At 37.4% G+C, this 14,969-nt stretch overlaps 1 protein-coding gene across 1 annotated transcript in view; it reads left to right on the plus strand.

Moving 5' to 3' along the window:
• ODAD2 (outer dynein arm docking complex subunit 2) overlaps nt 1-14,969 on the plus strand; it is a gene marked incomplete at both ends in the record, with an annotated part of 90,025 nt that overhangs the window by 56,983 nt on the left and 18,073 nt on the right. Inside the window, 2 exons of the mRNA XM_084281864.1 lie at nt 5,625-5,813; nt 6,402-6,623. Coding sequence (XP_084137990.1) covers nt 5,625-5,813; nt 6,402-6,623 — 411 coding nt within the window. The remainder of the gene's footprint in view (nt 1-5,624; nt 5,814-6,401; nt 6,624-14,969) is intronic.

Here is a 14,969-nt window from a genome sequence, read left to right on the forward strand (position 1 = left end):
AGTTCATTAGGGTGGGATACAGATTATCTTCTTTCTTCACAAAACTTCTTAAAGAACATGAATAATACACAGATATCTGAACCATCCAGAAGAGCAGGATCATTTGCATTTATAGCTGAGCCCCTTACAAATCTTAGACACTTACTGTAGAGTTTACTTGTTGAACAGAAACCTTTCTTATTTATTGAGCCAATATTTAGAGACAGCTTCTGGAGTAAGTTTCAAGAAATTGAAGTAAATGTAAAATATCAATTCTTCTAGCCATTTAGCTCTTTGATACATATAGTAAGAAATTTATTTGTAGGATTTTTCTCTGTGAGCCATATTTTCCAGCTTTTACTCAAGTTTTAAAATTCCAAATAAGGCATGAAAATGCCTATCAAGAAATACTGTTTTAATTCAAGTGATTGTCTGCAGGCTTATTTACATTGTGGTATATTCTTACTAAATACATACATAGTATATACTAGCAATGATAAACTTTTATCCTAGAAGTACGCATGGGAAACATGCAGCAAGCCCACCTCACTTTACATGCAGCTCACATGGTAACAGGATTGGCAGAGTGCTGCCCTTCCTTCGTTGCTTCTCTCAGCTGCTTCTCTGAATCACAAACATATGTTGTCCTTCTGCATAAACATCTAGATCCCCTTTTAATTTCTGTTAGGACCTGTATTATTTGTTCATTCTGTTAATTTTAGGACTTCAGCCCAAAGTTTGCTACTGGATATTACCTTTCTCCACACGCCTTGGCTTCTGGTTTTGATCCTCAAACAGTATGGCTTTAACCTTTCCCTTCCAGTCTCAAGAATTTCCCTGCCTGTGTTAGAAAATATTACATTCCTGATGGGGCTACCCACTGCTTTTGCTTTCTGTATGAAGGAAACATCACAGCTAAGAGTTCTGCTTAGCATGTAGACCCAGAACTAAAGAAGTAGGAAATTTTATTTTCCAAGACCATGAGCGATTTGATGGATTTGCTCAGCAAAACTAACACAATACAATTGGAGTCATACTCTGCTAATAAATCAGCTCTGAAAAAGAAATAAATATAATCAAAACCATTCTTGGTCTTATGGTCACTCCTTAGCCCTAGGAAAGTTCACACTGTCCATGTTTGCACTTTCATGAAGTCCTAAGACCTTTCAGTTCAAAAGGGTTTCAGGAGAAAGTCTGTTAGATTTTATTCAAAATTATCCTATTGACCTGTTGAGGGAAGTGTATAAATGAAATTCCACTTGTGGCCCTTTCTTTCCATCTCTGCATTTTTTTTTTTTTACCATCACTGACATACACAGGCTAAAATTTCTTCCACAAATTTACTTCTGACCACTTAGCCAGTCACTTTTGCTCTCTTTCTGTGTAATAAGAGTTTGACAGCAGGCTGTCCAATGCCACCTTTGTACAGCAAGATGTCACGAAGAATCTGCTCAGATCTATTTTCTCCTTCAGAGTTTCTAACTGTTCTTTTCAGAAGAACATGCTCTTGGTGCTGATAGATGATTGCAGATCTTTCTTAGTACTAGTAATAAGGTTAGCATTCTTAAAGCATATTTAGTTGGATCAGTTTTTGGATCCATGTGCCTTCACTATCTTATTTTTGCCTTGGATTTCTAAAGTATTATTGTCATTCAGCCCTGTATTTCTGTGTCCTGGCCGTCAGCTCTGGTAAAATCCAGTGTCATGCGGAATTTCATAAAGGAGGATGAATAAAAGGTCTCATCCCAGCAAGTGACACAAGTTTTTCCTTTTCTCCTTCCTTCCAACTTAGAAACAATGGCAGCTGCTGCCAAAGAAAGGAGTTTGTAAACCAAAAGAGTCACTATATCCACTAGGTTGATAGAAGTTCTATCAGACCATCACTGAAAGGATTTTTCAATCAATGTTTGTTCTTCTTAGGTAACTTCTTGGCATTATCTGGCCAGCTGTACCCACAAAGATCTTACCTACATGATTTCATTTTCAGGCCTTAATCTACCTGAATTTAGCAATAGTCTTGGCACCATTCTTTAAAAGAGCCAGAAATACTCTACTGATTGCAAGTAGAATAATTATTTAGAGGAAACAGTCTTGGTTTTATACCCCTACTCTATGCAAAGAAGTCCTGTAATGGAAGACTTTGCTTTTGAAGGTCCTTTTTGACAGCAAGGAGCTCTCTAGCTCCCCATAGAGAAGGTTTTCAAATAATTCAAAATGAACATGATTTCAAAAGAAGCTGTTCAAATAATTGAACAGCTATGCTAAGATCCATTGGAGTGCTCCAGTTCATTTTTAGAAGGCATTACTTAACTTAGTTTCTTACAGTCTATGCTATTTGTTGCCTCCTAGCCCTCTCAAAGTAGACACCAGGGGTTCTTCAGAGATGTAGTGCTCTGACCATCACTGCTCCTCAGCACCAAGTACTTCATGTTGCTCAAATGCAAACTGGAGATACAAGGAAATATCATCATTTACATATTTCATGACGAGGACTTCTTAGATATTGTTATCAACAAGAAGGGTTTTATCTCAGAGCTCAAGATTAGCTCTTAAATCAAGTATACTTCTGACCAAGTGATTGGAAAGGCTCCTGCCTGGGGCCTTAATTCCTGCTGTTATTATCAGATTTACATTTAATATATTTCACTTAAATGCATCATTTAATGCATCCTCTAAATCAAAACACCTGCCACCTAAGTGTGTGCTTATCGGATGTCCTCTGAAGCTTTAATAGGCCCTGCTAATGTCACTGTAAACAGCAATAAAGAATCCACCACATACAGCTGTCTAAACAGTATCAATGGAGTTCTCAAAGATAATGCTCTCCAGTTTTATCCTGATAGTTGTCTTCAGCTAGATACACAGTTTAAGAGCTCCTTCCTTTCTGTTCTTTCTTTTCCTATCAAACTTCACATAGTGATCATTTCATTCTCGTACTCTCAAGTTCAGGATTATTTTGTTTTCTTTTAGCCTGCTTCTAACAGATTTCTAAAACTCTTAATCCAATAGTGCTTCCTTTTAGGAACTAGATCCTTTAATGGGATTGTATCTAATCCTGTCCTTTTAATGCAAATGCTCTTTGATCTTGTTTACCATACTGACTTTTCTAGTTGTTTGTAAAGACAGTGCCCTGGTTCCTAACCCTTTTGTGAATAATAAGATTTGCGCACTAGTGGCATACTTTTGGTAAATAGTTTTCCATAAAAATTAGATGACCGTCAAAGAATACCTGAAGTTTTTGCCCATGGTGTTTCTGACTTTTATGTATTTCTTGATTAACAGTTCACTTGCTAAAGTTTTGCTCAACAGCAATCCTTTTTAGCCACAGTGTAGTCATTTGCTGGTTTCTATATTCACTGGACATTGAACTTCATGAGAACTGTTCATCTTTCCATATCAACACCTGAAAGGTTGAAAATCTACCAAAAAATGTTGGGCTGGATTATAGATTATGAACATATATAAACATATATATGAATATATATAAAGAAGTGCTAATAAAACACATATGTCTATGCTCAGTATAAAGGTCTACTCAACTAAAGTAACTGAAGGGCCCAATCAAACAACAAAGTGATTTCTTCAGGTAACGTTATAAAGTTTTATATCCTCAGGTTATGCACTTGAAGTTCATTCCACTCCATTGTTAATTATTATGCTTGCAATAAAGTTTCTGGAAATGATGTTTCATTTTGCAGTGTTGTGTCTTAGGTTTTGTGTAACTAGGCATCCTAAGAACCTTTTCTAGGTGGTTGGCAGAATGCTGCTTGGAATTACCCACAGATTGAATAAACGTGTAAAAAAACATTTGAAGAAGTTGATGCTTTTCTATTCTGGCATCGTTTCTGTCTATGAGGAAGCTGAAAAGAGGTTGACTAAAGTCATGTAATCTTACATGGTGGAACATCTTACCAAAGAAATGGCAATATGTTTCTTTTCAGACATTTTTAACAGACTACGGTGAATCTTGGTGTACAGCATTGGTCAGTGACTATGTAATTTAATCAGTTAAGAAACTGTACTTAAACAAACTTAGATTTATATCCTGTGTGCTTTTAAGGGTACATGAAGTACTGTATGCTGCATGTCACTTTATCAGATAACTGCCAGTTCCCATTTGCCTGAGGCAACCAAATGAATTCCATACCTGTTAGTTCAGTCTTGCAGTGCCAAAGCTGACGGTTTTCTGTTTTACACATTAAATGTAAACATGTGCTTGCTAATTTGAGTTGACTAATAAACACAAAAGTGTGAGAGCAGCCAATTCTGTGCTAGACCACAGGTTCACTCGCCCAGTATTCTGTTATATTCTATACTGGCCTACAAGGGGATGCCTAAGGAAATGTAGAAGAATGGGGCAAACTTGTAGCAGTGGCTCCCCTCCCAAGAACTCTCTCCCACCTTTGAGGAATCTGTGGCCCAGAAACTTTTCAAATCAGAGGGAATACTTTTCAATTAAATAACACTTAATTATATATTTTTTTCTGTGAAATTGTCTTGTCAATTTCAAACAAAAATCTTTTAACATCTACTAGGAGCAGCTGAGGGAACTGGGGTTGTTTAGTCTGGAGAAGAGGAGGCTCAGGGTAGACCTCATTGCTCTCTACAACTACCTGAAAGGAAGGTGTGGGGGCTAGGGATCGGCCTCTTCTCACAGGTAACTAGTGATAGGAATAGAGGGAACAGCCTTAAGTTGCACCAGGGGAGGTTCAGGTTGAAAATGAGGAGACATTTCTGCTCAGAAGGAGCAGTCAGGCATTGGGACGGGTTGCCCATGGAGGTGGAAGAGTCACCGTCCCTGGGGGTGTTCAAGGAAAGGTTGGACCTGGCGCTTAGGGACATGGTTTAGTGGGTGACATTGGTAGTATGGTGATTGTTAGAGCAGATGATCTTTTCCAACCTTGATGATTCTATGATACAGTTCTGCTGCAAGGACTTCAACATCATAACTATTCTCTGTTTGAAATTAATGTTGTTTTATTCTGAACATACCATGTTTAGTTTCTATTTTATTTTCTAAAAGCATATTTAGACATTCTTGTAGAGTTGTATTTGTATCCACTAGCCACATTTTATGTTGATCATACTCTAAAGTGTACCTTGGTTCCCTCAGTTGCTGTCAAGACTTGTGTAACTGCCTCTTGAATAAGTTTGCAAGTACTCCTGAATACTCATTTGCATTGATATAAGAAAAGAACATTACCACTCTTTTGTCTTAGCTGTCAGACTTAATGTGAGAAACAGAAGACAGTAGGAGAGCCTAAACAGGGGTGTCTATTTGGTGTTTAAGATGCCCGAGGGTATATGAGGCACATGCCTGGCAAGTACAGCAGGTAAGATAAACTTGCACACCTTTGGAAGTGACAGATTGAAGTCATAAAGAATACCCGGTGTCATCTAAAATGGCACTAGATACCTTTATTTAGGCACTGAATTTCTGCTTAGATGGTGCTATTTAAAACAGTCTAACTCTTATCTGTCAGTCAAGAGTTTTGAGTTCCAAATTGTCCATATTTCTTAGTGAAGGTGACAGAACACTACCTGCAGTTTTGAATAATTATGTCATGCCAATCTCTCTTTTTTTTAACATTCACATAAAATTTATATTAAATATTTTAAAATAATGTTTCTTATGAATTGTTTAGGATGCTGGGGAGATGGTTCGGTCCTTTGTCGGTGGCTTGGAACTGATAGTCAATCTGCTAAAATCAAAGAATAAAGAAGTTTTAGCAAGTGTATGTGCTGCCATTACAAATATAGCTAAAGATAAAGAAAATTTAGCTGTTATAACAGATCACGGAGTCGTCCCTCTGTTGTCTAAACTAGCAAACACAGTAAGTAAACATACTATATTAAGTATCATACTAAACATACTATATTAAGTACCTGAGTTTCTTATATCAATCTGCATTATACCCAACTAAAAGGTTGTGACATGAGTGATAGATTTTACAGCAGCTATCAGGAAGAGATGCAGAATTCCTCCTCCACGAGATGTATATTGGACATGAAAGCACTCTGTGGCTGGTACTAAAATTGCTTTGGAAGATGAGCTTCATTTTAATAATCACTGTTGCTGAATATTGCTTTTCAGAAATGCAGCTGCTGTATGGAAAAAGTACAAAGGGTTGAGAGAGCAATAAATCTGAAATGCACAGAGAATCTTAGTGATGGGCTATATGTTAAATTTTAATGCTAATCTTACCTGATTTCCAGTCAGTCTAAAAGCACCTTTAAAATAATATAAAAATTCACTGCACTTCTTACAAAGAGGGCTCCATGCCTCATAGTGCACTCCAATTTTTAATTATATTACAATTAAAATAGGACATAAAAAATGTTTTAGAATACAGTACTGCTTTCCTATGAATTTTTTATTGTATTATATTGTTTTTAATTTATTATGTTTTTACCTTTTTCAGAACGATGACAAATTAAGACGTCACTTAGCAGAGGCCATTTCTCACTGTTGCATGTGGGGAAGCAATAGAGTTACCTTTGGAGAGAGCAAGGCTGTAGCTCCCTTAGTGCGTTACTTGAAGTCAAATGATCCTTTGGTTCATAGAGCTACAGCTCAGGCTTTATATCAACTTTCAGAGGATCCCAGCAACTGTATCACCATGCATGAAAACGGAGTGGTGAAGGTGAGGTGGAAATTTTCTTATTTGGCTCGGTCAAAAAAGACCTTTCTTTTGAAATAGTTTTTGAATGCTGCTGTGTACCTCAAATATTCTGAGCTTTCCCTTAGAAAAGTTCGATTAAGTAGTGAAATAGGGAAGAGCAGTGCTAGAGTTATCACAGCCTGGTGGTTGTTGAGATGTGGACATTCACCTTTAGAGTGCTTGACTTGACTTGACCTGAGCTGGTAGTGACATTACATCAGCATTTTATCAGCATGGAAAGTTGGCCAATGTGACAGGAAGCCACCTTGGAACTGCGTGTAACCGGATTTGGGAACAAATTAAAATTAAAAATGAAACAAAGGCTTAGTTTACCTGGAGCTGTTTCAGTGAGTTCTGTATTCACTTATAAGAAATTGTATTTTAGGAGTTAAGCATGAGAATATTCTCCAAAGGCCTTTCTCTAGAAATAATTTTTCTATCAAAAAGATTTCTATCAGTTTTATCTCACAAGTTGAAGACAGTAAAGTTATTTCACAGGAAAGAGAAGGATTATGGCCTTAGAGATAGAAATTTTAGGAATTGTCAATTTTTGCAAATTTCTGATGATGTGATTTTATAGTAATTCCATCTGAGTCTAGGTTCATTTTCAGCATGCAATAAAATGCATAAAAGCATTTATTTGCACTTGCAGATAAGTAGGGATATGCAAAAAATATCATAGGTGTTTTGTTTTTACATTGTTCACAATGTTCTGGAATTGCTACAGTATGTTAAAGGGGAGAAAAGAGAACTGATAAAAGGAAAAGTGAATTATAAAATAAATGAACTTGGATTAACTTAGTTGCATGCATCTAAGCATTTTGCTCGGGGTGCGCTTTCCCTTTCTTGTGTACAAGAAACTTGTATTTTTGTAATGAAATGGACAAGTGTTTGATTACATAATAGTATGTGGCTCCAGCACAGAACCAAAGTGGAAGTTTCTGCCACCTCATAATTGATGGATGGCCTAAACATCTGAGAGCGTATATGACCAATTCTCATCACATGGGCCATAATAGGCATGCATTTGTATTCTATAAGCACGTATACATTATTAATATGACAGGAAGCAGCTACATTTTGGTCCATCACAAGATTAACTACCAGGGTAGTGGTGGAGCTGAAAAGGATGAGGGGTTTGGTTCAGCAAGCAGAACATGAGCCAATGGGGTGCCCTGGGAGTGATAAAGGCTGACAGCATACTGGGCTGTGTTAGCAGCAGCATAACCTATAGGTCAGAGTTAGTGACTTAGCACTTGTTAAATCACATCAGGTGTCTACTTTGGGCTCCCACGTCAAGAAAGATGTGGATTAATCCGAGCAAATCCAGCGGAAGGCCACCATGGTGGTTGGGAACTGAAGTGCATAGCTTGTGAGGGAACCGAACCTGTCTAGCTTTGAGAAATAAGACCTTTGGATAGGGATCCCTAATAGCAACCTGCCGGTATCTAAGAGAAATTTAGTGAGGAAATGGAGGCAGGCTCTTTACTGAATTGCGTGATAGGAGGATACGAGACAGGAATCATAAATTGAAATTGCTGGGTTCCATCTGGACAAAAGGAAAAAAAAATCTACATGGAGGGTAATATAACACTGGAACGGTTTCCCACAGTGGTTGGGAAGTCTCCGTCCAAGAGAATTTCAAGACCTGCCTTGACAAAGCCATCAGCAGTCTGAATTCAGTGTTGACCCTGCTTTAAGTACTAGGTCAGCCTAGATGACCTCATGAGATACCTTCCAACCTGAGTGATTCAGATCATCTGATTTCTAGCAGATGAAAAATAATGAGTGATCTTTGCAAAACCCCTCTTCACTATGTTTTGTTAGTGAAGCAGTACACGGCTTCTCCGTGTACTTTATTGATCCATACCTGTGGCATATCCAATTAGCGAAAATAGCCATATTTGTCATAATAGGGTTTGCCATTTAGTATGCAGAAGCTGCCACTCTATGTAATGTTGATGACACTGTACTTTGTCAGGTGGGTATCTCAAAAGAAATACTGGTAGAGGAACAGCTAAAATCACTCTGTTTAGGTAGTTATGGAAATGTGTGGGATAAAGTGGCTGAATTCCACTCTTTATCATTAAGAAATGGAATATTCATTCCATGGACAGAAAATTTACTTGAATTTTTGGTCTGCTCTGCAAATGTAAGGAACTAAGAGATGGCAGTGTGTTCTCACCTACCTTGAAGTATTTCAGAACTCTACAAGGTTTGACTAATCCTCCTCTGTAGTTCACATGATCTCATTGTGGGGGGAAAGCAGTTTGACTGCAAACAAAACTGGTTCCATATTGAATCTTTAAAACGCAGCCAAACCTGATCAAGAATTAAGAGCTTAAAGAAGAGCGTTAAGATGAAAAGACCTGTGACAACACTTTGTCATGAAGGACCTGGAATAATTCTTCATTACTTCTAAGTATTGCAATGTACAAAAGTCTTGGGAAGGGTTTTTGGAGGTGATGTAGAATATCATTATAACATTCAAAGGCCCCACTGTTGATTCATGCCATAAGCTCCTCACTTTGGTAAACTGGAATCTTCTCATAGCTAGGAGGTGACTGTGAAACAAATGCATAGGTGGGAAAACACAATGATTCCTTAGTGCTCAGTTATTATTGGCAGTAAAAATGAACTGTGCTTGGAAAGCATTAACTTACCTTGAGGATTAGCTTTTACCAACCCCCCACCAAAGCAAAAAGAATGGAAGTTTGGCAGAGGGTTTTTTCAGATAAATTGAGTCAAACTACTCAGATGGCTGATGCCGTCCAAACCAAAGCCTGACAGCGAATGCACAGTCAAATGTAGTAAGTTACTATAAACCTCTGAGATCTGTCCAGCTCTTCAAGTAAGCTGTCTTCTGTTCAATGTCCTCCTGCAGTCAGTGTGTATAGTAGAGACTCTGAAGCCTAGAGTCACCCACCCAGTTTGTAGCAATGGGAAATTTATTATTGTAATATGAGCCTTTAAAACAAGTTTGATGCTTTTAAAATTAAAATAAATGAATTATTGTAAGAAATCCATCCAGCTGAACAAATTCTTTAAACATGTCTCATACTTAGGACTAAGAGCTGTACCTAACTAGGTGAGCTACATGGTTTTTGTTCTTGTTTTTAATTCAATGCCTGCATACATTTCATTTCTCTCTCTGTCACATTCCAGTGAACCTTCATGGAAGTGCTTAATTACAGATGCCACAGACATTTAATCTGGATAATATGAAAGTAATTACACATACCTAAACAAACAAATACACTCTTCACAAATAGTATTTCTGTACTGTTTAATTATTCAGATGTTTTAAAACAGCGTTTTATGGAAACTTTGTTCTGACACAATGACTATAAATGCATCTGTTATAAAAGCTCTATTTGCTTAAGTCTGTAAGAAATCATTAACACAAGGTGAATTGATAAAATAGGTATGCCTAAACAGGGGGACCCCTGGAGCAGTTCCCAGCTCTTGTGTCCTCTTGTGTCCAGGTGCACAGCCTGGCCACATACTGACTGCATATTGAGGCTAAACCTGGATGCACACCAGGACTCTTGCATTCTGGCTTGTGCTAGGGAAAAAAAAAAAAAAAAAAAAAAAGGCAAGTGCAGAAGAAAGACTGGAACCACAATACATGTATGTATGAACAATTGGGAATCAGGACTGCAGGACGTACTGCAAAATTCATTTGCCTTTCAACTAATATATACGCACAGAGAATCCACTACCAGAGTATGCATTGAAGTTACCATGACTCAGAGATCCATGTTAATAAACTGCAGAAGTCTTTGACCCTGTTCTGTTCTCCCTACACCATAAAGTGACAGATGTGCAGTGAGAGGTCATCAGACCGAGTTTTCTGAACTATACTGAGATTTCTTATCTGTATAGCTTTGTTAGTACGGAGCTCAGTATTAGATTTACCTTACCCTAGTACTATAAGGCAGTATAGGCATATCCATGTTAAAAAAAAAAAAAAAAAAAAAAAAAAAAAGGAAAAAAAATAAAGTGTGTAGTTTGTTTTCAACCCTATCATTTAAAGGATGGAGTTCTCCCAAGCACAAGAGGAAAATACCTGAGACCATCTCGAGCTTCTAACCCTAAATAAAGGGTGTCTTAATTAGCAGTTATCCTGCTGTGAGATTTCCAACCATTTTCTAATGCTTATATATTGTGGTAACTACCTGGAATAGCAAAACAGCAAAGCAATGTAGAACAACAGATAGGCCTTTTTGTAGGATTTAGATACAAGTGGATATAGCAGATCAGTGAGACATAGCAGGTCCTATCTAGTGAGGATGATCATATAATAAGTGCAGCTTGGTGGGCAGTTTGAGAAAATATGTTCTGATGGACTTAAAGCAGTTTCTCCAGAAGTTCTTGCAAAATTGGCTTTGTTCAGTGTTGCCAGAGCTGAGCAGATCACGAAGCACAACATGGACACCATGATAGCTGGCCAATACAGCAGTACTTATGAACTTGACTTTTATGCTGGCATTGTTGGAGTTACCATCAGGAATCAATTACTGGAGTTTCAGAAAGGCTAAAGAGAAATTCCCAGATGGAAAGGAGAGTGGGTGGAGGAGGTTTATTAACTCAAATGGAAGAGTCAGTACAATGCTAAATCCTGCCTGATCTGTTCAGTTGGTCTACCAGGCACAGGTAAGACAAACTGCAGCACTACTGCGTCTGTGCTACTGGGTATCTTTGCACTGCACTTCTGTACCATGATGATCACAGAATATCTGGGAGTTTTCATTCTTCTAGTCCCTCCAATGAAGAGCTGACTGAAAGCATTCTTTTGTATTTATGTAGAGATTGTTGTGTTCAGATTTTTCCATAAATCATTATATTTTTGCTTCTGGAAAATTTGTCTGGGTTCTTTTGATTTTTTTTTTCCCCATCCTTTCACCAGATTCTGGTAATTCGGTAATCATGCCTGGTTGGGTTAATGGCACAGCTGCTGTAGTTCTGACTTGGTTGCAATAAATGCAGAATCCCAGATGTTTCTTAGCACATATTCATGTGCTGTGTTCACATGCACAGAAAGTCTGAAGCTTCAGGGAAACATTTACTCTGCATGAATGACACAGTTGCTGAGTGCTTGAACAGTTGGTCAGAGACTTTCTCAAAGCATCAGACTTCTGACTAGTCACTGTGTAGTGTGTATGTACGTGTTTCTGTTCAGGACACCAGGAATAAAAATATGTAGGGAAACTAGTTTGAGGCAGATATTCATATTTCACATTTTTGCTACTGCTGCAAACAGTGTTTGCTAATTACTTGTGTCAAAGCAACAGGTGTATGTGCACAGCTGTGGGAGAAAGACAGTGTTCCTAGTTCTCACCTATTCATGGCTGTACCCAAAGTACAGGCAGTTTTCTCATGCAAGGCTATGTAACAAAAATGTCAGGAAATACTGGTGTATGTCAACTGCCATGTGAAATTTGGAGTGGGAAAACAAGACGATATTGGAGGAAGTTTAGAAAGGCAGTTCATGATTTTTTTCTTGTATGTTCAGTTCCATGCTCAATATTCTTATGACTAGGAATGAAACAATTGTTATGACCTGTGACAGACGAATCAATGCTTTCTTTCTATCAAACACCAGAAAATATTTCCTCTTTCTAAAGTAAAAATTAATGTGTGTACTGGAAAAGAAATTTGTTTTTACAAAGACCAAGTAATGACATGTGGGACATTAGCACACAGGATAAATTTTTAGACATTAGACTAAAGACCAGGCATCACCGTGTTTTCAAGATGGGAAATAGCTGTCCACAGACCAAGGAAGAAGAGAAATCCAGCAGAGTATTAAGAGTTTATAGCCAAGATAAGCAGAAGCAGGCAACATTCATTGCACTCGAGTCTCTTACAATTGAGAGAAGAAAAATAGGAAACATCACAGACGACTAGAATTCTTCAGCCATCACCACATTCTCCATGGATACAGCAGAAAACCCCTCACAAAATGTAGCTGTTGCAAAGGAACAAAGATTTCTACCTATGGTTGAGTGCTATTGAAACCTTAGAACAAACAAAATTGTTCATGAAAAGATCTTGGCTAAAAAGCACAGGTTTTTACAGGGTTACTCTTTTAAGGTGAGTTGTAGAAAGACTGTTCTGCAAGGTGCAGACGGATGAGGAAGTACAATTTCTTTAGCAGTGAAAAGATGAGTCTAAACATGTGCTAGAGGAAGAATTCAAGTCATCTGAAAATCCTGAGAAAATATTTAAATCGTTGGCTTTTCCTAGAGGCCATGTCACCATATTAAACTAATACAACACTTCTCTGTGTTAGAGCCACATTTTTTCTTGGTTTTCTTGGCAAGTTGTAGAATGGGATATGCTTTTGAAGTGGATGAGTTGGGGTGGTGTTGTATATAGGCGCTTATGAAATGGCTCGTAATAAGCCTTCTAAACTACTTCAGATAGTTGGAAAGATTCAAAGAAATATGTGGAAGTGAGAAACATGTAACTGAGTATTCCTGGGCATTCTTACTTTGCAAATGAAGGAAGACGAAAGATATTCTATTGTGAAAGTCAACTTTGGGCTTTGTTTTTTTTTGTCAAATATGATTACTCTTTCTGTAAAGATGGCCTAGGAAGCTTGAATGGCTTCATCACAGAGTTGAGGCCAGTCTTCTATGATGAGGCTAATGAGACTTCTGAGGAGATTATTAAAGTCAAGAGAAAAAAAGAAAAAGAAAAAAAAAAGTAAGAACAAGTGAAAATAAGCACACAAAATCATGATGTGAAAGAACAAAATTAATCATTCATCTTAACTTTAAATGTTTATGCTGTGGACAAACCCTTCTGAGGTAGTCACCTAAGTTCCTGTAGTAGTAAAGGAAGAGGAATAGATTCTTCACAGTGTTTCACTCTCCTAATTTAGACATATATGCAAAGGTAAGGCACTTTAGTGTCTCCCAGTAGTATTATCTGATCTCATTTGGTTATAATGGGAGTACAGGTGCAAAGATCAGATCTACACATCTGCACTGTAGATATCTGTGCTTAAAGGGGGGAATCCCTTCCCAGGGCAGTGGAGAACATAAATTCTCTTATTCCTATGAGGACATAAGAATGGCTATGCATCCAGTTCATTATTAGATAAGAATGACAGAATTCTGAACAATAGTACAATAAGGAAGAGCTATTCAAAAACTACTTTATTCTATTCTTGGAAAAATACAGATGACATGCATTAATGGTATGATTGTGATGAAACACTATCTGCCCAACAGTAACTGAAGCACACTTTAAACGTGACCTAATAAAGACAGACGCTTTAAATTAGTGGATCTAACTTGAATCCAGGAATTTTGAAATAGTTCTTTGGAGTATTAAGGTTGGATTCCTTTCATCTAACTTAGTCCACTTTTAGGTATGGAGTTTAAAGTAGTCTAAACTAAGACACCTTCTGTAGCAAATGGAAATAGAAGTGCACCTGTAGACTTATGCTAGCTGAAAATAGATGCCCAAGGTCTCTGGAAGGAATAGACTCATGAAGGTTTCTAGCTTTCTCCATTGAGTATAGATAGAAAGGACCTAGGTGTCTAACTCAGACTAAACAGCTAGCTTTCAGACAGCTAAATTTGAATTAATATCCTCTTGAATGTTGATTTTCAGCAAGCTGTGCAGTACAGGGAAACTTGCAGGGCTGGAAGAAAGGTAATGTGCCAATATTTTAAAAGCCTAAATAAGATTATAGTCCTGTAAACTGGACACCATTTTCATGTTGAATAATCATAGATACACACATTATTGTACTACATTGTACACTATAATACTAGAAGAGACCATTGTAATGGTCTAGTCTGACTAGTGTTGCTCATACAAACCAGACATTGCTTCAATTTATTTCTGTTTGGAATAGAGTATATCTTTTAGAAAAACACTGACTCTTTACTTAAAAAATTCCAGCGATGGAAAATCCACTAGAGCCATCAAAACTTTTTCCAGTAGTTAAATACCTTCCCCATAAAAACATTTGCACCTTATTTGTAGCCTAAAGTTTGTCTAACTTTATCTATGCCATTACATGTATGATACTGTTGCTTTGTAAACTGAAAAGCCCAATATAAGTTCTGTTTTCATCTACATTCTTATAGAGTAAGATCAAATCATTCCATTGTCATCTCTTTAATTAACTAAGTAAGTGTAATCTCTCATGGAATCTCTATCTTTTCAACTCTTTATTTTGGTGGATCAGTTCTGAACCTTTATTTCTGAACCTTCTTCTTTGGATTGAATTTCAGCATACTTCTGAACAGGATTCAGTATTACAGTAATAGTTGAATGAATACTTAAAACAGGTAAAATAACTTCCCT

This window comes from Netta rufina (assembly GCF_964035555.1).
Source record: "Netta rufina genome assembly, chromosome: 2".
NCBI lineage: Eukaryota > Metazoa > Chordata > Aves > Anseriformes > Anatidae > Netta > Netta rufina.